This window comes from Pseudopodoces humilis, chromosome 4, assembly GCF_049639895.1.
Source record: "Pseudopodoces humilis isolate 2021_Gansu_Grassland_sample_001 chromosome 4, ASM4963989v1, whole genome shotgun sequence".
Classification (NCBI taxonomy): domain Eukaryota; kingdom Metazoa; phylum Chordata; class Aves; order Passeriformes; family Paridae; genus Pseudopodoces; species Pseudopodoces humilis.
Genome location: NC_142203.1, coordinates 56,890,889 through 56,918,445, shown reverse-complemented (window position 1 = coordinate 56,918,445; position 27,557 = coordinate 56,890,889). Strand labels below are relative to the sequence as shown.

Below are 27,557 nucleotides of genomic sequence, written 5' to 3'. Positions count from 1 at the left end.
CAAACTGCAAGAGGGGAAATTTAGGTTAGGTATTAGGAGATTGATGAGACAGTGGAACAGGTAGCCCAGGGAGGTTGTGGGTGCCCCAACACTGGCAATGTTCAAGGCCACACTGGCCATGGCCTTGAGCCGCCTGGTCTAGTGGGAGTTGTTCCTTTCCATGGTGGAAGTGGTTGGGACTAGATGATTAAGGTTCACATCAACGCCTTAGCATTCCATGAGTCTGATTCTTTATATACGAAGTATTTACTTCTACGTAGTAGCTGAGTAAGTTTTTGGGTATCTTCTGTGCTGCCTATGAAGTTGCACTTGTTAACTATTTCCATTCACATCTTTAATAATTGAAAATTTATCACTTTTTACAAAATACCCTTTTTTCCCTTCTCATTTTTTTTCTCATATTAAGTAGTTTGCTGATACAGTAGAGCTGCTGGGTAATCCTAAATCGCTTTGCAAATATTAGCATATTGTCGGTCTTTTAATTTTCATACGATAAATCAAGAGAGTAACTTAACTAATCCTTTTGGAAATTTAAATAAAGTTGACAGATTAAAATGTATTTATTATTCCATTAGATGAATTCTAACAACTTCCTTTACAACTGACGGACTGAAAAATTGTGCACCATTTTTGTGTAGCATGATTCTGCTACACAAAAAACACAGAGAGTTTTTTTTTATTTATGTGTTTGTATCCCTTATTGTACATAGGGCTTTTTAATTTGAGTTGCTGCATTCAGTGTCCCAGTGAACCAGTCTGGGGTCTCTTCCAGTGTTGTCTTTTTTATGTGTTGTAGAATTGTGATTTGGGGCTGACTTACATCTTACATAAGGATTTTCAAATGCAATCACAATTCCTTTACATTCTACTATCCTTAATTTTATAATAGTTCTACCATCTTTCTGTAATTTATTTCAGTGTTGGAGTGTTGGAGAACCAGCTCATATGTTTTCATATGCTTTTGAGCCAGTTTGCTCTTATTTTCTCTTTTATTTTAGTTTGTGGTCTCTGGGCAGTCGTTCTCAATTCAAAAACCAAGAAACTTTCACCTCATAGTGAAGTCTGAAATACTTTGTGTTGGATGGAATATCAGTGTTTAAAAGGTCATATAATACTCTTTAAGCTATTTTCATCAGAACTTCCGTTATAATTTCTGATTTTTCTCTCAGTGCCTTTTTAACAGATAATTTTAAAATATTGTACTTTTTTTGTTTGGGGTTTTGTTTTGTAGACATCTCTAAATATTCTGTTTTCAGGATGCTCAGGGTTTTTTTAGTTACCAGGCTGGTGTGCGGTCCTGGAGAGGTCTTCAGCTGCAGAAGTATTATGAAATAATTTCACTTTCCTGACTTTCTTTCACTCTACACTGTCTTTTTAAACTAGAATTCTAGTCACCGTTTTCCTCCAAGAGTTTTCAACGCTCTGTGTATATTGATCCTGTAGGTTGCGGTAATGTCAATTTTATCAGTTAGCCAATTATACCAATTAGTGTCATTATCACTTAATACTTGGAATATGGGATCATTCCTACTAGAAATGATGACATTTCAGTAAATTCATGTAATCTAAATGCAGGAAGGATATATTAGGTCATCTAGTCTGTCATCTCATCAGAGGGGGATTATACTCTTTCACATTCTCTACAATCGTGTTGAGAACAAAATGTTCCGAGTAATGGTACTTCCATTGTGTCTCTTAATTACTTCATATACAAATTTATTTTTGAGCAGCAAAATACCTTTGTATGTGGGTATGTGTGTGTTTTTCCTACTGAATTACTAAATAACTGAACTTTAAGGTACCTAGCAATTGTCTTGGTAAAAAAGACTGTTTCAGCAATACGTTTCTCTTTTTGCTAGGTTTGTGCCCTGTTCTTTTAGATGGCAGGGCCTTTTCCTAAAATTTGGCTTATATGGATGCTTCTAAACAGGAGTCTTTTCCAATTTTGATATCTTTTTCTGTTTTTATGAGGACTGCTTCAGTAAATGAGTTCATGTGTCTTAGCCCTCTATATTTCTCACTAGAATATTGTGTTGGAATCTGAGCTACAGAGTGTGTTTTTTTGGAGAACAGTTACATGTTGAACTGTATTCATTTAATTATGTCATTCACTGTTAATCCACTATTCTTCATAGTGTACTGACTTTTTACATTAATATCTAATCATGATCTTAGAAAAGTGGAAGAGGGGTCATCTAAAATGCCGGGATCTTAATGTCTAATGGCTCTGTTTAATATTTTTTTAATCCCTCTCTGTGTGTGGATAAAAATTGTTTGATATAGCCATCTTTGTAATGTTTTTTCCTCATCCGTCTCCCTAAAGTCAAATAAGAATTCCTTCATTTAGTTTTTGATCCAAATGTTTTCATGTACATGAAATACTTTAACAACTACTTCTTTTGTTGTTATTAAAAATTATTGTGGCTTAATCATGAATGGTTCAGTGCAAATCCTTGACGTCATGTAATGTATGGGAAGTGACATAGTTGGCCAGTATTTGTTTCTCTCCTTTGGTTCTAGCCATTAACTGCTTGAAGTTTGCAGTTTCTGTGCATGGTTTATCACTAGCTTATACACTGGCAGCTGGTAAAAAAACAGCAACAGTACAGCTGTAGTAGTGTGAGTTCTAAAATTTAAAAGAAGATTCACAAAACTGCTTTAAATATTTAGTGAGCTTAAATGGAAGTAGGTAATGGCTCTATTTGCCTTTTTTTTTGTAAATTTTGATAGCTGTTTCTACGTGCATTGCATGCAGTTCACCTTTTGGTGGAGACATAGCATGCTCTGCAGACACTTCAGTGGAAGGTAAAAGCTGCTGACTCATTGAATTCAAAAGGCTAGGCTCTGGGTTGTCTGGTAAGAGGAGAGGCTTATTAGGGCTGAAACTGGAGACAGACAAAACACTGTCCGGGTGTTAGAGCTTCTTACGAAATACATAAACATGTAGCACAGAATGAAGGTGAGAGAAGGAGTTCAGAGGTATCTTAAGGAAATTAAGTTAGAGGAAAAGGTTGCATTTTAATGAAAACTCACTATGTGTGCTGGAAGTGTCTTTATATGCCCCCCAAGCAGATGAAAGGGTGCTTTTTTCTTTTCATGAATTGAGACTAAAACATAACATCACTACTCTGCTGGAGACTCCTGTGGGACAGGTGTGGTCAGAAAAAGACTGCTAACACTGTCTGAAGAGAGAGAGTCTGAGTGAGCAATGTCTTGAGGCAGTTAACATTCACTGTTTTGTCACATGTTTTTGCACTCATTTCCAGACCAGCATTTTTATAAAGCTTAGCATGCTATGTTTTAGGTTATTGACTTAACGTTTTTTGCACATAATTCCTGCTCATCTATACTGAAAAATAGCATTAAAAACCTGCATGATATTAAGTTAATCTAACAGTCATGAAAAGGAACAAGGGCAAGCCAGAAGGTTCCAATTACAGGAACAACAGAAGAGCAAGTTATTTCTTTCATTGTTTTATACTTGAAAATATTAAATATATAATAACCAGTTTAACTCAGTCTAAGTTTTAGTTTTTGAGTTCAAAACAGATAAAACACCAAGTAGTAAAACTCATCAAGTGGTATCATGACTTGGGAACTTCTCAAGAGCAAACATGTGATACCTATCCCCAACCAAAATTAAAACAATACAAAGCCCACCAAAACAAAGGCCTGAAACAGGAGTAAAAATACATGTGTAGCAATAATCTCAAAATACTTCATGGATCTGTGCATCTTCAATACTGAAAACTATTCAGTTAAGAAGTACTGTTTAATGAATTTTTACTTTTGTCCTTTGTTTCCCTCAGCTCATCACTTAATATGTACACTATGGCAGTTTGGGTATATATGAGAGAACATATATGCCCTTTTTATTCTCCTGGCTACCAGCCTATTTGATGAGATATCAAGCAGTTAGCTAACTATTGCAACTGGTAGTTTCACAAACAAAATTATTACTTCATTTCCCAGCCTAGCAAGTGGGTCTCCACTCCTGCTGCAACTTAGACATATTCTGTATGTATTTACCAATCTCTCAAATGTAGTGTCTTCAGTCTTAAAAATAGTTTCTAGTAGTCTGCTGTGCAGATTTTTTCAAAATCACATTTTTTCCCCTCAACCAGATAAGTTTTTTTTCTCCTAAAGAACTCCTAAAGCCATTCCTTGCCTGTATAAACCAGTTTGGTTTGCACTGGCATGGAATGCAAGATCGCCAGTTGTCCCAGAAATAGCTTCATCCAGACTTACACCATGAGCTATATTCATTTATTGTTCCAACATTAACTTTTTTAAAAATGATGTAGACACTTCACTGAATTTGATCCCTGAAATATTCTTTCATGATGTGTATTTGAACTTCAGGGTTATTTTATTCCATTTACAGTATCTACTCTATAAATAAGGATTTTTTTACTCATTTAGTTGTTGTAAGCATATTTAAAGGCATTTGGCAATTCAAACTGGAGAGAAAAAGAAGTTACTTTTTATATGTGTGTATAAATAAATCCAACCTAGTGGTAGATTAAGTAAAATATAATATGTAAAAACTGTAAATGGCTGTTCTTTCTTTGTTGCCACTTGATGGTGTTGCCCGTTTGGAAGATGGTCTCTCAATAATGATTTTTAAAATTATGCTTAATATTCCTGCTCATCTTGAAGAACTCAGGAAAGTTGTTTTTTAAAAGTGAAAGTATTTATTTTCTGTCGGTTTTTATAGTCTTGAGGACAGTTAACAATGAGGGTATTAATACCACCATATCTCACTGTATTTATGCCATTTGAAGCTGGCTCCTGTGTTATCGTGGAAAGGTCTAGCATGGTCTTTACCAGAGTATTTCCAAGCTATAGGCAATCAGAAAAATGGGTTTGGGGTATAGATGCAACATGCAAATACAGAACACAAAATCACAATTTTGTCTTTAGAAGTTAATGTAGTTCTGCTCTTCTTACCTGTTTTGGTAAGTGGGAGTAGTGAAAGACAGTGGGAAAAATAAGAGGACAGAAGGGGCTATAAGTTGATGTTGGCTTACACATGGTACTAGTTGGGGGTTTGTGGATAGTATGGCAGAGGATGAGTAACACAGAATGAAGTTATGAAGGATGAAGTTTCAGTTTCTCTCTGGATTTTGTCACAAAATTTCAATCCAGATGAAAGGGGCAGAAAAATAGAAAGGAAAAGAGTGTATGGGGAAGGAGCTGAGAAGTATTTATGTACAAAGCTAAACTATAATGGGAATGCAGTGACTTACCCTTTTACACCACAGCAGATGCTGTGAAAGGCCTGGAGTCTTTACTTGTCTGTAGTAAGCCCAAATTTTCATATTCCTTGTGCTCATAGAGTTTGATTGGGGTCAAAACACACAGTCTTACACAGTTGTTCAACATTGATCTCCTGTTGGATAAATGTAATGAACAGTGAACATGTTGTGTTGCCATATTTGACTTACTGAATGCCAGGGTGTTGCCACTGGTGCTGAATAGATCACATGGACACAGCTCGAGGTATAGTGAAAGGAAGAGAGAGTTTATTTTTCCTCCCAGGATTTATAGGTTTCTGACCATGGCCAGGGATTGGATGGTCAGGATAACACTTTCCCAACTGCACTGGCCATGAGAGATGCCCATCACAAGATGTGTAACAGAAGGAATGTATACCTATCTCTGTGTTTACTGTTACTGTCCTGGGAAAGTCTTAGAAAACTGTGTCAGCAAGCTCAGAAGCTGAGTTTTCAGGGCGACACCAGGGTAGCATTTTGAGCTAGTTGTTTCTATTACCTATATCCAAGGCAGACTGTATGTTTCAATTATTGCACTCTTGTGAAGAAAAGAAACCAAGAACTGACATTATTTTCTTCTTTCCTATGTTGCCCTTTCTAATGCCTAGGAAGACTTTAATAATCACTTAGGGTGAATTTCATTTTTTATTTCTTTTTCTTCTCTCAAATTCAGTACATTTCTGCTATACTGTAATTTCAAGGCATCAGTCCTCTCCAGAATCAGCAAATTCCATTACCTTAAAAATACAATTGTAATTTTCTGTTGTAAGGAGGTAATCTTTGAAACTCAGGTTTAAAAACTACATATTCACTCATCTCTTCTTCCCTAAGTGCTCTAAAATGTATTTCTGGCGAGTTGTGAACTGCTGTATTTCTGCAGTCTACTTAGCCTGAAGGGAGCACCTTACCATAATACTGCCTGTGGTCTGTGTGGGTGCAGTTACTACTTATGCTTCTTTCCATATGAATTAATTTTCTAGTTTATTGGGGTTTTTTTATAGATCTGATGCTGACTTTTAGGCTAAGCCCTCACTACCTTGCTTTGTTTTCAAACTTAAAACCACAATTTTTAAGGCAGGGGTCTTCTCTATTAGTATGAAATCCTTTGTGCAGAAAATGCTGGCTATCATGAGGTATAGGAAAATGAAGTATTTAGAAGACTACTTCTTTTTCTAATGATGTACTTTGTGAAATATAGCTAAAAAAGTTAAATATTATTCTATAAGAAGTATTTGTCAATTTTGCCCTATCTACTTGAGCAATTTTCCTGCTTTCTAATGAATGTTAAAGAAATTACTTCCATTTGTCATAGGGTTCTGACATATCTGCTTAGTGTCGGGAGTGGGTAGGAAGGGCAGACATGAAGCCTGGAAAGATATGGCTGTGCTTAACAGAGCTCACTTTTGATGCTGCTGGTTTCAGTCTTTTGCATACTTTAAACTAGTTGTGGAAAAACTTGTTCTTAATGAATTAATCCTTCTTTTTAAGTTTTAAAGTCGTTTTAGTAAAGGTATTGATACAAGTATTCATAGTATGACTTTTCAGTGTCTCATATACCAGTCAAAAATGTTAACTGAGTCCATTCTCTTTTTTTTCTTACGTTTTATACTGGATCAAAAATTGTGAAATAATGTGTTATTTGAAGGTTGCTGAATTCTTTGTAACAAGTGCTTAATCTTTTGCAAGAATGATAAAGCAAATATACAAAAGATAGTATTTGGCAATAGTTTACATAACGGTGAATTGTTAAAAGGAAGAAGAAGATAGTAGAACTGTCTAGAAAAGAAAAATAACTGTTAGAAAGGAAAGAAAACTGTTGCAAGAGTATCTACTGGAAAACTCATGAGCCATGAGCCAGAACTGATGTCAAACACATTAATGTCTCATTCTGATGAATAACCAAGTAAGTATCAAGGACTTTTGTACCTAAAATAAGTGCTAGCACTGTATTTACTGGATATTAAATTTTTCATGTATTTTTTAGTTTTGAGTTTTAGTGTCAGAAATAATCTGGTTGGTTTTTTATGTGGTAACAGTGAAATAGAAGAGTTTGGTGGATTCTTGGAGTTGCACTGAAATGGAAGAGAAGCTGTTAAGAAAAAATCAGTGTTATTCTTGTGAGGGAAAACGGTAGCTCTTTTCCTGCATGAAAGCTACACAGAGTTAAGTACCTACAGAAAGAGTTCATGGAAGAGCTGACTAGCTTCCAGCCTAGAGCAGGTTTCATTATCGGGAATAAATAGATTTTTTAGGATAGAAAGCCTGCAAAAGAAGCTGTGAACAAGCTTTAAAAAAAAACCCTGAGAGCAGGTGAGGCAACCTGCATGAATGATACATTTATGTAACTCTGAGACATAAACACATGAGGAGCTTCTATATAAATGTGGAGTTCAATTTTTCTTTATTTGCAGTGTGCAATTTATAAATTGAATGTATTTTAAAAATGTTTTGAACATGTCCTTAATAGTTCCATGTTTTCATAGTTTAGGCAACACTTTGATCATGTTATGCCTACTGAAATCCAATAAACTGTTGCTGGTTTTTAAGGGCTTTTATTATATACACAGTTTTAAAAAAACCCTACTTGCCAGGTTTTAACTTGATGATTTCCTATTAGTGCTTTCTTGTATAGTAATTGTTTCAGTAGACCACTTAAAAAAGTATTGGCTGTTACTGAAATCCCACATTGAGAAAGATTCTGAAGTAGAGAGATTCTTTGGAAAGTAATGAGTTACAAGAAAGTTTCTTCATGTATTACTTGCTTTGCTATTAAAGCTTTGTTTAACTGAGTTTGGTTTTACTAATTGTGAAATGTTCTGCAATATATGTCAGTAGTAGAAATCATTATTTATCTTTTCTTTTTATGTTTTGTTATGTCTTTGTTCTTGTAAGACTTACTTTAAACAAAATGTGCAATGGTTCATGATTGCTTGACCATTTCGGAGAATAGATATGCAAGAGAGATTATTTTATACAGGTCATTTGAAAATTATTTATAGTATTTTGCTGGAGAAACATTTTTAGGCCTGTAGTCTATTTATTAATATGTTATTACTTCATAATACAATGAACACTGTTTCCTTCACATAAATGATGTGAAATATGAACAGCAGCCTTGTCATGGAAGTCAGTATTTTAAGGATATGATGGTGTAAATAGTAAACTCATTTGGAAGTACGTTTTGGAAGGCATTAATATAAAATACTAATCAGCTACTCACCAAGTACCAGACTTTAAAGATACATAATTCTGCTTTAGTACTGGCTTTGTCTTCCAATGGCCACAACCCCCAAAGCTGTGGAATTGTGGATTATGAAATTTCTGGTTTTGTTCATTAGAAATATTAATGGATTTGTAAGATCATGAAAATAGCTGTCTAGCTTTTTCTTTACAAATTACTTTTTTTTACTGCATTTCAAGTACTAAACAGAAAATCTATTTCTTAAGTATTCATACTACTTCCGTTGTTTCTTGAATTCTATTCAGTTTAGAAATACAACTGAATATAGTCTTAACCAAGTGCCTTCTGGCTTGGGTTACCAAAAATTTAGAAGTTGAATTAACATGGTGCTACAAGATCAATTGTCTTGAGAAGCCGTAATTGACAATTTAAGGTTAAGCTAATATGTTTTATTTTGTATTTGTGATTGCCTGAGTGAATATACAGTTATAACTGGTCAGTGGACACAGGGTAGTTTCTAAATCTTTAGTGTCTACTCGTGTCTGAGGATATACAATGTCTTACAGGAGTTTTCAAAACACACATGTTCCAAGATGCTGAAAAGAAGGGAGAATCAGAATATTTGAACTGGATATCAGAAATATTTTCCAAATTATGAAACATAAGGAAGTGATTGTTTTAGATATTTGTACTAAGAGTACCAAAAAAGTGGTACATGTCACATAGAGATGAGGAAACAGATAAACTAAATAACCTAGTAGATCTTTTGCATTTTCTTCATCCAGCTTTAAAAATCATTTGCTACAATTTTTGAACTATATCTTTTTAGCTGTTCCAAAAATCAGTTTAACATTTGTCATGTCAGTTTTGCAGTGGAACTTCAGCCAAGACTAGTATGACCAGAATATTAATTCCACAAAATTTTTTAAAGAGAACTGTGAATATAGCAACAGTGCTGTCTTTAATTAATTTTGTTGGCATTGTCTGTAGGTTTCATGCTACTACTTGGTTCTTCCTATTGATTAACTGTACTTTTAACTATCTTCCCTAGATGTTTTTTCTTGCACTTTTCAAGACAGAGTTCATTTCTGACCTTATTGTAATTTTTATAAGTCTGTTAATATATTTCTGTTTTCTTTCTGCAGATAATATTTATTTGATGTCTGCAGATTTTTATTAATATACTGTTTACTGTCTGTTTTGTAATTTAGCCAAGTCACTTCACCCATAATAGCTAGTGAAGAAACACAGAGTTAGGAAAAATACCAACAAATTCACAACACAAATGATCACTGGAAGGTAAGATTTATGGCACTGAATGAATGATGACTATGTAAAAACCAAAAGAGCAAGAGCAAATAGCAAATATTTCTGAATAATCTGGTTACGTATAACATGCTCGTCTTGTGTGTGTTGCAACAATATAGCTGCAGCTCAATCATTATGTGAAATGAAACACTTTTTACATGAATAGTATTTAGTCTGAGCTTAAAAGTAATTCCACTTTTGTAGAAGTGCAGTGCATCTGTATTAGCAGACACACAATGATTAAAAAAAAAAATCTGCTAGCAGATGGTGTTCAACAAAGACTACTATTGTTTCAGTATGAGATGCTTCAAATGTTCTGGGCATTTAGCCCAGACAGAGCCATTTTTCTATAGTATGTGATCAGGCAATAACAAAAAGAATGAAAATAGAGGTGTCAGTCCATATAAAATATTTTTTTAACTTAATATATCTAATAAGTCAGTGGCAATTATTAAACCAAGCTAAATTAGCAAAACTGATCAGATCATTCTTTTTACATTTTCATGTCTCTCCAAACTGTTATTTGGCATTTTACCTTCCAGGAAAAAAGAGTTTGGAAAGTTAAGCTACCTGCTGGTACTGTTTAAATGCCCACAGATAACATAACTCAAGCTGCCTGGTGCCTGAAAGTGAGTGTTGTGGCAATCAACAGGAACAATAAAAATCTGTTCAAACAGAAAATCCACAAATCCCAAGGATTTGGAGCCTCCCTGTGGATTTTCCACAAATTTTGCTGTTTTCAGCAGAATCTAAGCTTTTATTTTAAAGGTGAACTGCAAAGCTGAAAAGAAAATTGAGTTAATAAAATATGTGCTGAATCCCATGCTCTCCTTTTGCAGCCTCCTAACTGAGGCCGTGTGCCACATGTGTTTCAAGTTTTTATTTTTATTAAAAAAGCATCAACAAAGTCTGTGTTTAAATATCATCTAATACTTACTAGTTCACCTCAAGAATAAGCCTCATCTCAATAATCTATTACCACTGTAGAATTTATTAAATCCATTACTTTGTTTTCTTCAAGTGACATGTCTGCCATCATTCAATTTAGTCTTACGTTCTTTTTTCTGCATTTAACCCTTTAGAATATAAAGTTTTGAGAATACAGCTGTAACCTTCTATTTATAAGGATATTACAGATATAAAATACTTTTAGAATAAAATCTGGTACAGCTGGCATGAATGAGGATCAACTACCGATTTTAGTTTACAAGCATTTTTCCAGGTATTTTTAGATTTAAATTGTAAAAATCAGATGGGTTCTCACAACGAATTTGATTCATGATAACTTAAGTGACATCAGTGTTTTATATGAAACATTTCCATTGACGTTCCTTACTTGAGAATATTTAGTACTAATCTTTAGTAGTTCAGTAAAAAGAGGAACAAGATTTTACTGACTTATCAACAAATGAAAACCAGATCCCAAAATACTGATAATTATAAAAGAGAAGTACTCTAATAACTAATACTCTCTATATTATAATACTCTATAGTATACTGTACTATATATACGCTATGTATTATACTATAAATTTTGAACTAAAAACCCATGTGTATTATTTTTTATGTTGTTATGCATAAAATTCATGATAGAAAGGAACTTTTTTTAAGATCAGGAAAAAGTAACATTGAGGATCATGAGACCCAGTGTCTGTGTCCAGTGATCTTTACTGTTTTAGCACTTATTAACAGGTGCATTGAAGAAAATAAACATAAGATGAGAAGTAAAAAGAATATTGACAACTTTTTTACTTTGTGTTGTAGAAAGACTGCTTCTTGATATGATCTTTTTATCATTTTCTTTCTAGTATGCTTTTTCTTTATTGACTTATTGTCAATAACTGTTCCTGGGAAAATTTAAGAGGAAGGGGCATCCTTTGATTTTTAAGTGCAGATATCATTATTATTTTAACTGTCTACTTGACTTTTTACGCACAGAGTTTTATTATTTTATTGCTAGACTTTAGTATTTTTAGCTGCACTCAATGATTCTAAATGCAAAGCCACTTTGAGATAGCACACTATTGCTGAGAGGTTGGGACTAATAGACTCCTCTAAATTCTAACATTTTTTTGCAAAACAAAGTTTGCCCTTAATTAAAACCTGTGTTGCAAGCTTTGTTATGATGCCACATGCCTGTTTTGTTTCCAAAGTACAGATGTATCAGTTACTAAATTCTTTTTCCTTAACCCAAATAAACACTCTCTTCAGCAGGTCATAGAAATATTTCTGTGTTATAGCTGGTTTTCTTGTCTGCTTAATGAAACTTGTCTATACCAAGACTAATTTGCATTTTATTTGCATTGCATTTGCATTTCATAGAGCATAAAATACTGTATGGTTATAGTATATGAGTTACACTATGTAGTATATTTAAGCAATAGTAAAATAGTTGCATGTTTATTAAATCAAGTACTATATTTACATGACAGATAAATGCCCTCTATAGTCCTCTACTGATAAAATTAATGTCAGTGGGGGCATTGAACTGTGAAAATGTTACCTATGTCAGCATAAATATAAAATTTAGTCAACTGTTTCGTAATAAATTCAACTAGTAAGGACAAAAACTTAGCTTGACCAAAACCTAAAAAGATGAAACTTGCAGGATATTTCCTGATTGAAGCAGTTATACATGGGATAAATTGCATGCAAAGTAGCACCTGTCTTACAAATGTTCAAATATAAGGTTAGTTTTCATTGTGTACTATAAACTACAGCTAGTGGTTTGGAAATGTTTCAGCCTCAACATTTTGAGCCTATGTAATTAATAGATATGTCCATTTTTATTAATTTTTTTTATTCTTGTTTGGTCCTTTTTAATTTTATTTCATTTTTAGATTAGTATAATACATTAAACTATACTTATAACCCAGTCTTATTTTTATATAAATAATTTTTTATCTTTTTTATATAAAAAAGAATTTTTAATATAAAACAGTGTATAAGACCAGAGGATTGGAGACTGCACTTACAATACAAATAATTAACATGGTTGTATATATGCCAATCCGTTATCTATAATTTACTATGGCTTCTAGAATAAAACATCCTGTTGAAGATCCTTAAATAGGTTTGATACAAATTATGTTTATTATTAGTCAATTACAAATCTTTTCAATCACACCTGAGGGTGACACGATCGAATGAAGTAGACTTTTATTGCAACATAATAATTCAGGCTTGGTTTCACATCTACTGGAAGAATAAAACATCTTTGCTACTTGATTTCATTTTTGAGATGTGCTTTAACTCAATTTAGAAATTCTTTTCATTCAGCCTAAAGAGGTATCAAAATGTTTTTTCTGGCTCACATATAGTCCATACTTAATTAATGTACAGATGTGGGATAATAATTAAGAGGTATTTTGTAGCCATTATTTTTTCACATGAGCAGGGAATGGGTAATTGGAAGAGATCAGAGATGAAGCTACTTCACAAGAATGTGAAATCCATCTGAAGTTTGAAGCCAATCAGCTCAAATATTCCTCTGTAAAATAACCTATAGCTGAGGTGGTGCTTGTAAGACTCTGAGATAATGAACCTTACTTTAGTTATTCATAGACTACACAGATTATAATAATTGTTATAGAAACTATCACTTTAATTTTATTAATTCTTTTGTCTACAGTCTTACTATGATGCTGATTTTTGTGACTCATATAGTTGAAATTAAAAAACTAATGTACAGAATATACTAAGCACTGAAACAGATGCTTTGATAACACTGTGGGAAGCTGAGAGTGTTTCTCTGATTATGTATACATTGGTGTAATTAATTCTATAGTCTTTACCCATTCTTCAGATAACTCTTATGTCAGATGTGGCAGGATAGTGTGCATTAAGCGTTCAATATGGAGGAAGTTCACCTAGGTCATAAATACTTAGTCAGGCTTTGATTGTATTTCAAAATCAATCTATTGCTTATTAATCTACTTCCTTGTTTTACCATTGATGCATTACATAAAATTAGAATGCTTTTCCTTTTTGTTTTACTATTGCATATCTCACAGTTGTTGCTTTCAAAGTTGTATCAAGTTTTCCAGTTACATAAATTAAAGGATGATTTCTTGCAGCTGCAAAAAAACTCAATTTCCCTCCATTCAGAAACAAATGACAAATCATTTTCTGTGAGGAATATTTTTATATGAGCAATATTTAATTCCTAAAATCAATTTTAAAAATACATGAATTTATGTATCTTCATACAGCAAGCTCTCCACTATGGCAGATACCACTTCATGCTTGTGTGCTACCAAGTCAAGATAATAAATGGCAGGTTTTAGAAATCATAACTGATTTAAGAATAAATTTTTCCAAATTAGATTAAAGATCTGTTTAGCCAAATGTCCTGTCTGTGATGATGGACAGAAGCAGCGTAGTGCTAAAATACTTCAGGGCAACTTTTCCTTTTTCCAACAATGTGAAGTTCAAGGCTCATTTGGTCAGGAAATTCATTTGGCCTTTTCTGTTTAATGTTCTGTGGTATATTTTCTCTTCTGTGACCAGATCTAGCTGCTTTGAACCTGTTCATGCTTTTGATCTGTTTGGTGTCTTGTGGTAATGCATTCCTCAGTTTAATTGTAAGCAGTGTGAACAATATTTCCTTTCATTTCTTTCAAATCTGCTGTTTTGCATTTTCATTTTATACCCTCAAGTCCTTGTCATATGAAAACTAGCTTACGTTCTGTTGAAGATATTTCTGTCCTGTGTTTGTTTGGATATATTTTTTAGGCTTATTCAGATTTCCATTTATATTGTAATTCACCATCCATACGAAATGGCTGTAGCCAGTATTCCTAATCACGTCTTGTTTCTGATGTCTGGAATGTGATTTTCAAACAAACTTTGGCATGAGGATCTCTTGTTTTACTGGGCATCCAGATGAATTTGATGGCACATTCTCCCCAAAATCCCAGTTGAATCTGACCTGCTTTTTCTGTCAGTTTATATAGACAGAAGAGAGCATGAAATTAAGGCCAGGGATTTTTAAAAGGTCCTCTTAACCAGCTTGTGTTCTGATACAGAACTAGGTGTAGTCTGAGCTAACAGTGCTTGACTGATGAGTGAGCTACATAATTTTTTCCAAAGACAGAGAATTAACATATATGGCTTATTTTGATACCATTCTCTTGTGCAACTCTGAGGGTAATTCCCTGAAATGCTGTGTTTATTGCGTATGTCTTTGTTTTCTGCCTTAAAGAGGAAAAGGGAAACAAGGAGCAGGATGCTGCTACCAGAGCATCTCATCCAGCTTGTACCTAGCAATCTGTGTCTTCAGGAGTTCCTCAGAAGTATGATCTAAATTGTTCTGACAGTGGAAATCCTGGCTTTTGACTTTCCCATAGTGTCCTACATCTCTACCCTGTCACATCATGTACATGTGGTTCCTTCATGTGACAAAAGAGGGCTTGGGAAAAGCAGTTGCTGCAGCTAGGTTCTTTTTTTGCTGCCAGAAAAATTCTTTCCAGTCTGCTCTCTCTTGTCTGGATCAGAGGAGCCCCTAGAAGAGGGGGCAGCCAGGAAGGATCCCCAGGCTGGATGAATCACCCTGTTGGATCCTTTGAGGCTCAAATAGTACTATTGGAAGAAGGAGGTTTTTTTTGTTTCGAGTGAGGCTCAGTGATTGTTTCTAGACTTGAAACATTCTGCAGACAGTCTTTAAACCGGCATTAAGTTGATGACATTTTTATGTACAAAAAAGCAATTTTATGTAAAGTTGACATTTGAGAAAAATTAAATTATTTTCTCTTCAGAGGTCTACTAATTTCAAGTCTTATTAAAGGAACAAAAATCTGTAGCTGCTTGTGGAGGAATACATTACCTAGATTTTGTAGAATGTTTAGCTGATCTTTCAGACATTTCATCATTGATCCAGAGAGCACCTCAAGACATACTTAATTTTAAGCCTTTTTTATGTTATTAGAACTACTAGCTACTGTGCACTCAGAGTTCCCAGCTGTAGTCTGCAGTAGCAAATCATTTCAACATGATTTGGTTTTTTACAATACCTGTTTAATATAGAGACTGCAGAGCAGACTCAATCAGGAATAATGTTGCCATTTTGTGATAGGGAAAAATGTTAAAATCTATAAATGTCTAGGCCAGCTAACTATGAAAAATTTTTGGCAAAATTATTTTTTAATATGGTCCTTCACTGTAATTACAAATAAAATTTGTTTATTTAACATTGCTTCTATTGTGGAATTTACTATTTTGTATTGATAGGTAATATGGCAGATCAGAAAATAACTCTGTATGTCTGTGGTGACTATATTTTACAGTGTCTGATAGGTTTTTATGGAAGCCATTTGGTGATCTCATCAGCAACAAGTCTGTTGTTTCATTACTATCAGCTTCAGTGGGTTTGTGATTAAATCAGCAGAATGGAGAACATGAAGGGAGTGCTGTTCACTTTGCAATCATTCCCATCTGTTAAAAATTTTTATCAGATGTTGGGAAACAGCAGGCAAAACTCAGAGCAAGTGTTTCATCCAGTTTCCAAGAAATGGTGATATGTAATTGGCATATATTATGTTCTTAGTTTAATCTGTCCAGTTAGATGTTTTAAATAACCTATGGTATACCATTATTAATAGAATATATAGAAAGCTATTTCCATCATTCGTCATATTATATTCTTTTGAAGACTCTGGTGCTGATACAAATATCTTGATACTTAGTAATCATGAGCACTGATGACACTTTTTATAAAATAGAGTGAGACTTGTAGAGAAAAATTTCCATTTGGCATATGCTGTGGTCTGAAGTGTCTTTGCCTTCATTGGTGATGTAGGAATCTGCAAGTGGAATTGTCTGGCTGGTGGCCAGTACCATTAGCCTCAGAGAAGTGGGAAAGGAATCCATCAGCAATACCCATAAGCTGATTTGTAATTGGGTAGTCCCAAGGCATAGAGTCCTCTCTTTCTTCTGAAATTCATTTTTTAGCAGTAGCTGTTCTAAATGTTTCTGGTTTTCATGTAAATTTCAGACATACTTTTAATAACGTGAAAGTTTTTTATCCCAAAGAAACAGTGTGCTCTCATTTGAAAAGTGAAAAATATTTTCTCTTTTCTAAATTACTGAGATATTACTGAGTGCCTCCTTGCCTAGTCATTAAAAGTTTGCAGTAGGTGTGGTTTTGCTACACTTTTTCATGTTTCCTCTGTCTCATCTCCTTCTGAAATGAATTCCTTTTTTCTTCATCTTTATGTCAGGGGTGATTTTTCATGATGGGAGTAACCTTTGTCATCTTTTCTGAAGTTTCCTGTATTACTATGTTGTCCATTTTGGCATGGGATGTTCAGTTGCATTTATAGTATTCTAAATGGAGTAATATTGTCTGACTCTTGTAGAGCCACGGTAATAATTCTTGGTTTATTCTCCTTAATAAGAGTGCATTTTCTGTTTTTGTTTTCCACAACTACAGATTGGTAGAGATCTTCATTGTGCTGTTACTCATAAAGTTGACAGACTTCTGTCATGAACTTGTTCTGTTACTGTAGAGTAACAGTCCTTCTAAAGAGTAGAACAACTTTACTCTGCAGGATATTCTCCAGTTTTGTAAGATAATTTAATTAGTTTCTGAGAACCTGTGTGTTTCATTTTCCATTCCTGAGCTAAAACCATAAGAAATCACCATAGTTTGTCTGCAATTGGCTGAGTTTCTTATTTTGGATCTTCTAGAAATGTATCTCAGTTTATTCAAGGTATTTAACTTGAAGTATTAATTTAATTATACTGAAAAGTAATTGCTTATTCTTGTCTTAATCTGGCTATTTTTTTTTCATTCTGTGCTTTATTTTCAATCCAGTTTTCACCCTTTTCTCTCTCTTTTTAAAGGGCTGATTGTATGGGTTTTTTGAATGTCTAAAGCTGTTCACCTTGTTGTCCATGGCTTTGTTCATCCACACCTTCACCAGTACGTTTGAATGAAACTGCTGGATTTGTGAGAAAACTTAGAGACTCAATGTTCAAGATTATTTTTATTTTATTAGTTACTTAAAACAGAAGCTGTTGTAGTGTTCACTGTCATCCTGTCTGTCCTTGGTCATCCCTTTCGTTCTTGAGATAGAGTGTTTGTTACTACCTGGTCATCTGGTACATTGATTTTTAAGGTGAGTTAGTGAAACAGTAATTTCTGAGTTCCTTCCTGAGGATGTACTCTGGAGCTTTATCACACTTGAAGTTGGTTGAAATTTACCCTTCTGACACCTCTCTGGTCTTGTCTCAATTTTATGTCCAAATCAAATAGGGTTCTTGGAGAGTTATCTCCTTTGAATCTTCTTTTGAGAAAGGTTACACAAACCAATCATTTATCCGGTCAGCAGTGATTTTGTTTTACTTTATTATTCCCTTTAATCCCATGTGACCTAGTGACCTCTTGCTTCTTTTATGTTTCTTGTTTTAATTAATTCAATCATTTTGGCATTAAGCTTTCAGCTGTTTCCTCTTTAAAACTCATCATAGCCCCTTTAATACAACTTCTAACATACAGTCTATTCTGACAGGTCTAGCTTTATGTTTACAGATGCAAAATTCTTCTAAAAACTATTTTACTACGTGCTTCTCACACTATTTAATTGCTTGTCTTTCTGGTCCATTTTTTTGTGAGCTTTGCATTCCAAGTAATATTTTTAGGATTTTTTGGTTTACACCATTTCTATTTCTAAAGCTTTCTGTTACTTTTATCTAAGATATTAGAACGTGTTTGAGTTTTCTGATGAAACCACACTTCTGAGTTTTCATATCAAGTTACAGATTTGGTTTGCTTCCCCTAAAATAGTAGAACAATATAAGACTATGATCTAGATATGAAAATAAGAATATTAAAGATGCTTAATAGTGGCTAATAGAAAAAACATGTTGAATTGGTTTACTAAAAAAGATTCTGATAAATTAACCTGCCTGTAGGTATTTCCTGAGCGCTGTGAAGCTTTTTTTCTTAGCTAAATATTCATGGTAAATTTTAATTTGGTTTAATCTGGAGGAGATAGTTACAATTAAAGAGAGGGAAATGCAGAACAAGAACTGCAAAATAAATATGAAGGTGGTCAAAAAGAGAATGTGAAGTAAGTTGAAAGCTATTGTTTTGGTTCAAATTTATAGGCTAGTTCTAATTCCAGGTTTTCAGAAATATTTTCAATACTGAAAAAAAAACCCACCACAGTTGTTAACAGAAGCTTGTAAATACTATAAAATTGGAAAGTCATGTTAATGAGATAGGAATATCCTAATGCAAAATTGTATGATCTCAAAACCTTGAATGATAGCAATAGGGTGAAATTTAAGAGTAACAGAATCATACAGTAAGGAACAAACCCAAAAATTCTTCCTGCAGGCCATCATTCAGAAGTGACAGAGTAAGAGGAAAACCTCATAATTTTAATTGCAACAGTTCTGTTGGTCTGTGATGTGGTGTGTTATGTAAAAAAAAAAAAAAAGCAAACCTACTTACTTCTGTTAAGCATTATGCTAGGTATTTGCGATCCAGATAGATACAGCATTGGTCTAGATGAGAGATGCTGTCGGTCTCCACTTTTTCTTGTTTTGTTTAACAGTTGTTAACTATCTTGCAGTAAACAAAGTTAGATTTTCGTCTGAAACTGTGAAAATTTAGGGTCTCCTGTCTGTTTCAGGATCTGCTGTGAGCATAGAAGGTCCAGATAGTGCATAAAATCAGCCTTAATATATGATCTGTGATACATGATTTATGCTTCTATACATGCCCTACTGCGTACATCTGCATTTTCTGGCAGTGTAACTGGTGGCTGAACAATGTAAGCACAGAAAGTTTATAGTGAAAGCTAATACCTTCTATTAAGCAAACTGTGGAAGAAAAATAAACTAGATGAAGAAGAGCTCATGTGCCCTGAAACCTGTGGGGTTTTTTCCTTCTACATCTGTGTTAGTAACCATAATAAAATATATCGGCTCTTGTTTAGTATCTTTCTTGCGCGAGTTTGTACTTCTTGTTCAGCTTATGGGCCCTGCTGTTTGCTGAGTTTCTCTCCATCAGTAAAACATTCTTCATCAGTTTCAGCCTGTGAGAATTCACTGAACAATACTGAGGCTGCTGACGTATAACACAGCTTACAGTCCAATATGTATGATTAAAATAGAGTGCCAGTTCTGTGAATTGTTTGTGATGTGATGCACCTATTTACACTCAGGTTTATGGTAATGAAAAGACAGTAACAGTTTCCCATGTAGTCTTTAATAAACATGCCAGTCCTTTTAGATTTCATCATTGACATCTTTCATAGGTAAAATATATAGATGCTGGTGTTTCACCCATAAATTCAGTCAGTGCATAGGTTTTTAACATTAAAACACTGAGTTACAGTCCTAATTGCAGACTGTAGTACACCAGCTACTGCTAAGTCAAACACAGCATTAACTGTGATCCTTACTGTTAACACAGGTGGCCATACAGGACCCAGCAGCTATATTAAAATATTTCATCTACAGTTTTCCAATGTCAAGACCGCTGAATATTTCTGCCACCATTTTTATATCATCATCTTATTTGAGATACTGCTGCAATACGCCATTTGCAGAAAACAGATAGATATATGTCTCACTTCTACAGAAACCAGGCTGGCAAAAAGACAAAGTGCATATTCCAAATCCATAATTTTCATTCTTGTATTTACAGTTGTCAAATTCTTGCAGTACCAGAGATGAACAGTAATGCAATCCAGACAAAAATAAGATTCTTGGACCCTAGAAAAGTCTTAGATGTACATGCCAAATGGGGAATTCGCTATCCATTCCAAGAATTGCATGTTCACAGATACCCCAAGGAGCAGAAGGGGGAATAACAGAAAAGGATTCAAAACTGACAGTGTAGAGCAGACATTCACCTTGATGGTTCCACACATTCTGCAAATCAGTTAGTTGTTCAAACATGTCATTTTATATTGTTTTGCTTTATCATGGGGTTCTCTACTTAAAAATAATATTTGTATTTTAACTTAGAATTTGGAACTCTCAAACAGAATATTATGCATTTTTTAAGAGTGTCTAGCAGAAAACAAAGCTATTACCTGAACAGAGATTTTTTCTTATTGCCTCTGGTATTATTAAGGTGCCTGCTTGTCAGTTCTAGAATGACCTTTCCATATAAATCATAGGCATTGAAAATAATCATTAATAAATGTGAATGTGTAATTAATGAAATGTGTTTTTAATGGAATTAATATGTTTGAGGAAGGATGGGGCTGCCTGAAATATGAGGGGATGGAATCCAGGACTTCCTTCCAGGCTATTAGCTTACGTGGGATAGTATGGTACTATAGCTTGATTTTTGTTTGGTTTATCTAAACTGAATTAAAATCATCTCTCCTGCTGTGAAATTAACATGAGCAGTGTTGAAGTTCTTCAGTATTAATTTTATTTTATTAAGACATTACAGGATTATGCTCATGTAAAAATTAAACTTACATAACAATGTTGACATACTTTTATTATTTATAGCATTCTAAAATTGCTTTTAAAATTACTAAGAGTATTTTGGGTTGTTTTCCTTGTTCTGATATGCTTACTTGTCATAACACTTCCTAAATAATGTTACCATTTAAGGATAATCTAGGTTAGTAGTTTTCTTTTGATATTACTGAATGAGAAGACAGCAAAACCAAATGAAAGGAAATGGTCTTTAAATAAATAGAAGCAATGTAATTATAATACTGAAAAAGGAGAAGGGAAAATAACATGCTATGCAATCAAAAAGTATTGATTCAATCATTGCTACAGCACTTCACTGAATTAATTCTTGTTTCAGCCATGACTTGTGTATTAGAAAAACTCCAGGCCCAGTGATGAAAACACCATGATCTTTCAGTTGTTCAGTCTCTGAATAGTTCCTCCATTATAAATTTACATCTATCTCAGTAAATGCTCTAACTGTGAGGCTATCTGTATTGTTTTGCCACAACCTAAATACTTCAGTTTTTAAAGAATGTGGTCTTGTTTAATACTGATTGTACCAGCATCAGTAAATGACCATGTGTTAGGGTCACTTCAAGGAGTTTGAGCCTCTCTAGGTTCTTATGTGGAGTTTAGAATGAGAGTAGTTGCAGTGAAGTTTAGACTGGAGTTAGGGTAAATTTGGAAATGCATAGAATGCAAAGTTTTCTTTCACGGTGTGATTGGAATATGGCATCAAATGGATTTTAGCGTCTTCTGAGATTTATCATGGGAATGATGAATAGCTGAATTTTGAATATATGCAGCCATTTTTTTCCCTAAATCACAGTTGAATAAAATACTGTGCCTCTCTAGGTTTTATTTGTGTCTGTATATAATATGTATTTTATTTGTTATGCTTAAATAAATACAGGTAGTTATTGTCTGTATACATGTGTGCAGAAGCCTACAAATACAAAAAGGCTTGTATAAGTATGTAGAGAAAGAGGAGTGGCTTTGGACTTGTGCATAGCAAGTATGATCATATGGTTACTTATACCAAAGTCACAATTACTGTTTATTTCTGTAATCAGTTATCTTTTCTTTTGCAAAAGTGAAGTCAAATACAGAACTTCTCTTTTTTGAATAAAGTTACTTTGTAAATTCAGAAGACCCTTAATTACTTTCAGAGAAACACCTTCAGTACATGACACTTAGAAACAATTTTATCCATTTAACCTAAACTATTTGGCTAAATTTCCAATTGATTTTATTTCTTATTAACTGCGTATTCTGATCTAAAATACTAAAGAAAAATAATATATATATTCATATTAGAAAGCTGAAACATGGAATATATATTGTTAAGAAGATAACTGCAGAAAATAACCTTCATCTCTCTGGTGGCCACACTGCTTTTGATGCAGCCCAGGGCACAGTTGGCTTTCTGATATTCTCATCCATGGGCACCTCCCAGTCCTTCTCAGTAGGACTGTTCTCAAACACTCCCTCCCCCATCTTCTAAGATTAAACATTTTCAGATAACAGGGTTAGCTAACTTAAGTATAAGAACTTTAATGAAAATATAATGCTTTTTGCTTTACTAGTGTTGTCATGGTTTTAGAGCTAAAAAATTACTAGAAAACTTATTTCTTGCTGTGAGATGTGGATTAGAACAAGAGCAAAACAGGCTTAAAACTTAAAAGGAATAAAGGAAGTTTATTAACAAAACTACAAGAATAAGAATACCAGAATAAAACTTCCAAAAAACCCCTCTTTCCCCCACTACCCAACCATTTCCTTGTTTACATGACAACATAGAGACGAAGAACTTTGGAACTTTGGTGTTTAAAAGCAAATAAGTCCAATTCTGCTAGAGTCTTTTCATCAGCCTTTGTAGAGAAACAGAAGTCTTCTTGTGCTAATCTATGGAGTTTCGCACAAGAAAACTATTTCAGTTATAGCTTTCTATTTCTCTGATGCCAGCTGCCTGGAAATCTGTCATCAGCTCACTCCTCCCATTTCACATCACTCTGAAGTGTGTATGGGTCAATGAGTCTAGGGATGTCATTTTTAAGGATGTGTTATTCAAAGGCAAAAGTTCTCTTCATCTGTCTCTGTGAGCTTCCTGGAAACAGAAGTTTTTTCTTTGCTTCTCAAGGCCCCAAATCTTCAACTATTACTTCCTCCCCCTTTGTTCCAGCACCTCACTGTATCACAATTACTCCACTTTTTGCTCAAAATCCACACTTTGAACACTCCATTCCTCCCAATATACTCTGTCATGAATTAAAGGAGCTTTTTTTCAGAACACTGTTGTCCATCTCCATAGCTTTAACAGAAAAATATTTCAGCTTATAAAGCATCTCCTTATTCACTCTTCTCCATCTAAAACTTAACTCTTTTCTTCACTGTCTTTGATGGTTTTATGAAGTCTTCTTCATGTTTATTGTCTCTCTCTCTGTCTCTCTGGGAAAAAGGAGTAATCTGTAAGTCTCATCCAAGTAGTAAAAGAGTTAAAGTCTTGGAAAAGCTACAGATGTTCATGGTGTCAGGTTTCAGTCCAGCAGCAGAAACTGCAAACCCAGTCAGGCTGGCTGGCTCTGTCTCTCCCCCTTTGCCCTCTGAGGCCTTGTCCAGCCTGGAGAGGGGGGAGGAGGCTGAGATAAAGCCTTGTTACCTTGTCAGAAGCCGGAAACCGAAGAGAACAGGAGAGTCCTGGCTTTACATCTTAAGGTGATGTTCACAAGTTGATCTCACTTTTCAGTGGTTAAAACTGCCGCCAATTCTCAGAAATGACCGATAATTAGTCAGGAGAAAAGACTCCCATCAGCCACCAGCAGCTTCAACTTCCCTAGCTCCCAAAGCTATCTTAAAGGTAAAATCACCACATGACATTGTGTTCATTTTAATGAAAGAGAACTACAATAATTCAAACAGAACTACTATTTCATAGTCCTGTCTTGGTGAAAGGTGCAATACAGAGAAATGTAGACAAGTTAGCCTTCCTTCACTCCTAACGAAGTATAATAAAATGGTTTGGTACACTCTTCAGAAAAAAAAGAAATACCAAAGTTGAAATCAATGCTAGTTAGTGTGATTTTGTAGGTAGTAGATAACTGTATTGCCTTTTGAGAAAACTGGAGGGAGGGAATTATATGGTTCCGTTTCAGAAAGTGTTAACTTTTTGATTTAGAGAAATACCTGAGATTCTGAAGTGTTTATAGTACAGGTAGATTTGTATCAAGCATTTATTTGAAAGCCAGTGACATTCTTATTTTTATTTTTTTAGAAGTCCTCATAAGAAATTAATAGAATACATGTAAACAGAGTATTACAGATAATTAGAATTTAATTCCTAAGTTGGCACAACACAATAAAAATATCCTTCTAATATAAATGCTGTCTTGCAGTTGGGAATCAAAAATGCAAATTGTAGCTGCAGGACCAGTACAACTGCTGAATGGCATTTTGGAAAGAAGAGACCAGGAGGTGAATTGAGAGGAAAATGAGTGCTTGATGCAGTGATGACCTTGTGTTCCTTTTTGAGTTAGGAACTAAGTACACCACTAGCAGAGACGTGCCAGAAAGCTGAAACGCATCAGTGTATCTGATTCTGAATTCCGTCTTCAGAAGGACTGAAGAAATACTGCAGGGAGTTCTGGATTAGACAGAAGTGATTGAAGTGGACATTAGGAGAACATTCTTTCTTTTAAATGGAGCTCTTCTAAAAGAGTATTAATTAATCTGCTAAAGAGAAGACAGAGTGGTGACCATAATTCACAATGTAGATTTATTGTTTCTTGATCACGCATTCAAACAGTTTACTGGGAAAGCTGATGCCTTCACCATACATGGTGTCAGCACAAAGTTACCTAAGTATTCTGGAGTTCCTATCAGTTCACTGTTCACAGTCCTACAAACCAAGGCACAGCTGAACCAGAAATTCAAATAGAATCTTAGACTTATTTCACCATAAATTTTCCAGATAAAATCATTTTTTTTTGTTCTGAGTAGAATCTGAAAATTCTGGAGTTACGAACCATTTGCCTAGATCCTTTTCACTCTTCTGCAGAGGAAGGTTACATCTCCTCTGGCAGTATCTGCATATAGAGTGCAGAAGAACAGTTTCCAGGCTACAGAAACTTGGAAAAAAGTAGGCACTTGCATAATTGATTACAAGCTAACAGTTGTGTTATATGAAACCTGAATGTAAATTTACTGCATGCAAAGACCTAGGCTTCAATGATGAAAGGGTCAGGTACAGACTATAGTCCCTTTGATTCTGCTCTGCCTTATCAGTTTGACATTTTCCTGTTTATAAAGTCAAGAGGCATTTCTAGTTCTGTTCCAGTGAATGTGGTTTGTGAATGTAGTCTGGCTTTCCTATCAGCCAGCTTCCTCTTTAGTATGAAGCCTTTTTGGATTGCCTTTCTCACCAACCTAATTTGGCAAAGTGAGCCTAGAAATAAAAAATATGAAAAGTGTGGTGTGGAGTTTGCAAAGAGCCAAGTATTGAAGTTGTTTATTGACCTAGTACTGATCATAGAGAGGGCTTGAAAAAATATTTTGGAGTTAGACTTTCTAAGAATTAAGATTTTCTGTGTTCTGTACAAAAACCTCTTTCAACGGGGGAAAAAGAGGGGGTGAGGGAGCTTAATAATTGTCACTAGTTCATTGTTCATGCTGCAGTAGCATTTATCTAACTAAGAGAAAGAGTAAGTGGGTCCTCCTTACAGGTAGCTTCTGATGTGCTAAACTCTGTTACTCCCAAGTGCCATTTGTAACCTGCTCTCTCTGTGTTCCTGTCACTGTCTAGCACTCTAAATATTTTAAACATACAACCTTTTATTAACGAGTGTTGTTCCTGCTGTACAACTTCAATAAGAAAATGTTGAAGTATAGTATAATAGTATTGTAATGCAGCTTTTTACAGTGCTATCCCCAATTTATAGAAAAACAATGGAGATACTTGGATTAAAAATATTTCTTTATCTCTTTTCCCCCTATGGTTTTCTTTTCAGGTAGAAAAGTAGAACTGTAGTTTTTGTAAAAGCTGTTAATCTTTCGAAGTAGTCATCACCCAACAGTTCAAGTCTTTTGCTTAGAAAATAATATAGTCAGTAGTGGTATTACAGATGAAGATTAAGGTGCATAGAACAACTGCTGCGAAACGCCTGAATGTCATGTTCCTGCATTGTAATAATTTCTGCAGTACATTGATCTTGATTAAATTTAAATCAATCAGAACCTAATTTGAAAGTGCAAAGTACAGATTCTAACACCAGAAAAATTTGAATTAATTATCAATTCTTTTCCACAGGTAACCATTGATGTTACCTGTGGATGGACACAAATAGGCATGAGCTGAAATAAATTTAAATCAATTTACAGAAGAGCTGTTTTTGCATTGAGGGAGGTTAAGAAGTGATTGCCCAGAGACATTTTGGAGTCTCCATTTTTGGATATTCAAAACTTGACAGGACAGTGCTCTTGGCATCCTCCTATATTTGGCCCTCATTTGAACAAGTCTTCTGGTCTTCAGAGGTCCCTTACAAGCTGTGATTCTGTGAAGACAAATATTTCGTTTTATATTGGCACAATGATTTGGAAATGTTTGTTTCTTTTCTTCATTGTTATGACATGAGGTATTTGTAAAATGAAATTAATTTTCAGATCTAGTAATATACGCTTATATACATTTCATGTTTCTTTCACTGAACAACTGCATTGCTTGTCCAACTGAAAAATCAAGATACTGAGATTCATTAGTTGACTAAACTGAATTTTGTAACACATGCTATATTTATTTGGCAGTACCTCTGTTTCTGATTCTCTTTTTGTGGTTCTCATAGCTAATTAGAATGTTAAAATTCAGATGAGGATTCCTTGTTTTATTATTCATTTACTTAACATATTTCTAATGTGGTCACAAAGTAAGACATCTACTAATGTTCTTTTATTATCCCTGCTAATGAAAATACAGACTTTCTGAGGTCCTAAGTGATTTTTAAGCCATGTTCTTAGCATCAGTGAGTCTGTACCTTCCCTTTGTATCAAAATCATCACCCTGTTAACTTTGATTCTGTTTCTTCTGAGTGATTGTACATCTCAGAAAATTATATTCTTGTAAACATTTCTCTTTGCAGTGAGGAGTTACGGAAGGAAGCTCGACAGCTGAAACGAGAACTGCTGGAAGCAAAGCACAAAAAAGAAGAAAGAGCTTTAAAACCCAAAGAGAAGGAAGGTAAGAGGTTTTGTATAGATCTCCAGTTAACATTCTGGTTTTAAAGGTTTTTTTGGTTTTGTGTTTTATATACATAAATGTGGACCATTGTTGAAATGTAGATTATTTTTTTTTCTTTCTATAGGGATGATAGTAA

The 27,557-nt window shown here is 34.3% G+C and overlaps 1 protein-coding gene across 1 annotated transcript in view; it reads left to right on the top strand.

Moving 5' to 3' along the window:
- The window catches only part of CWC27 (CWC27 spliceosome associated cyclophilin), a 100,028-nt gene that overhangs the window by 42,850 nt on the left and 29,621 nt on the right, over nucleotides 1–27,557 (top strand). Inside the window, exon 11 of the mRNA XM_005530099.3 lies at nucleotides 27,324–27,421. Coding sequence (XP_005530156.1) covers nucleotides 27,324–27,421 — 98 coding nt within the window. The remainder of the gene's footprint in view (nucleotides 1–27,323; nucleotides 27,422–27,557) is intronic.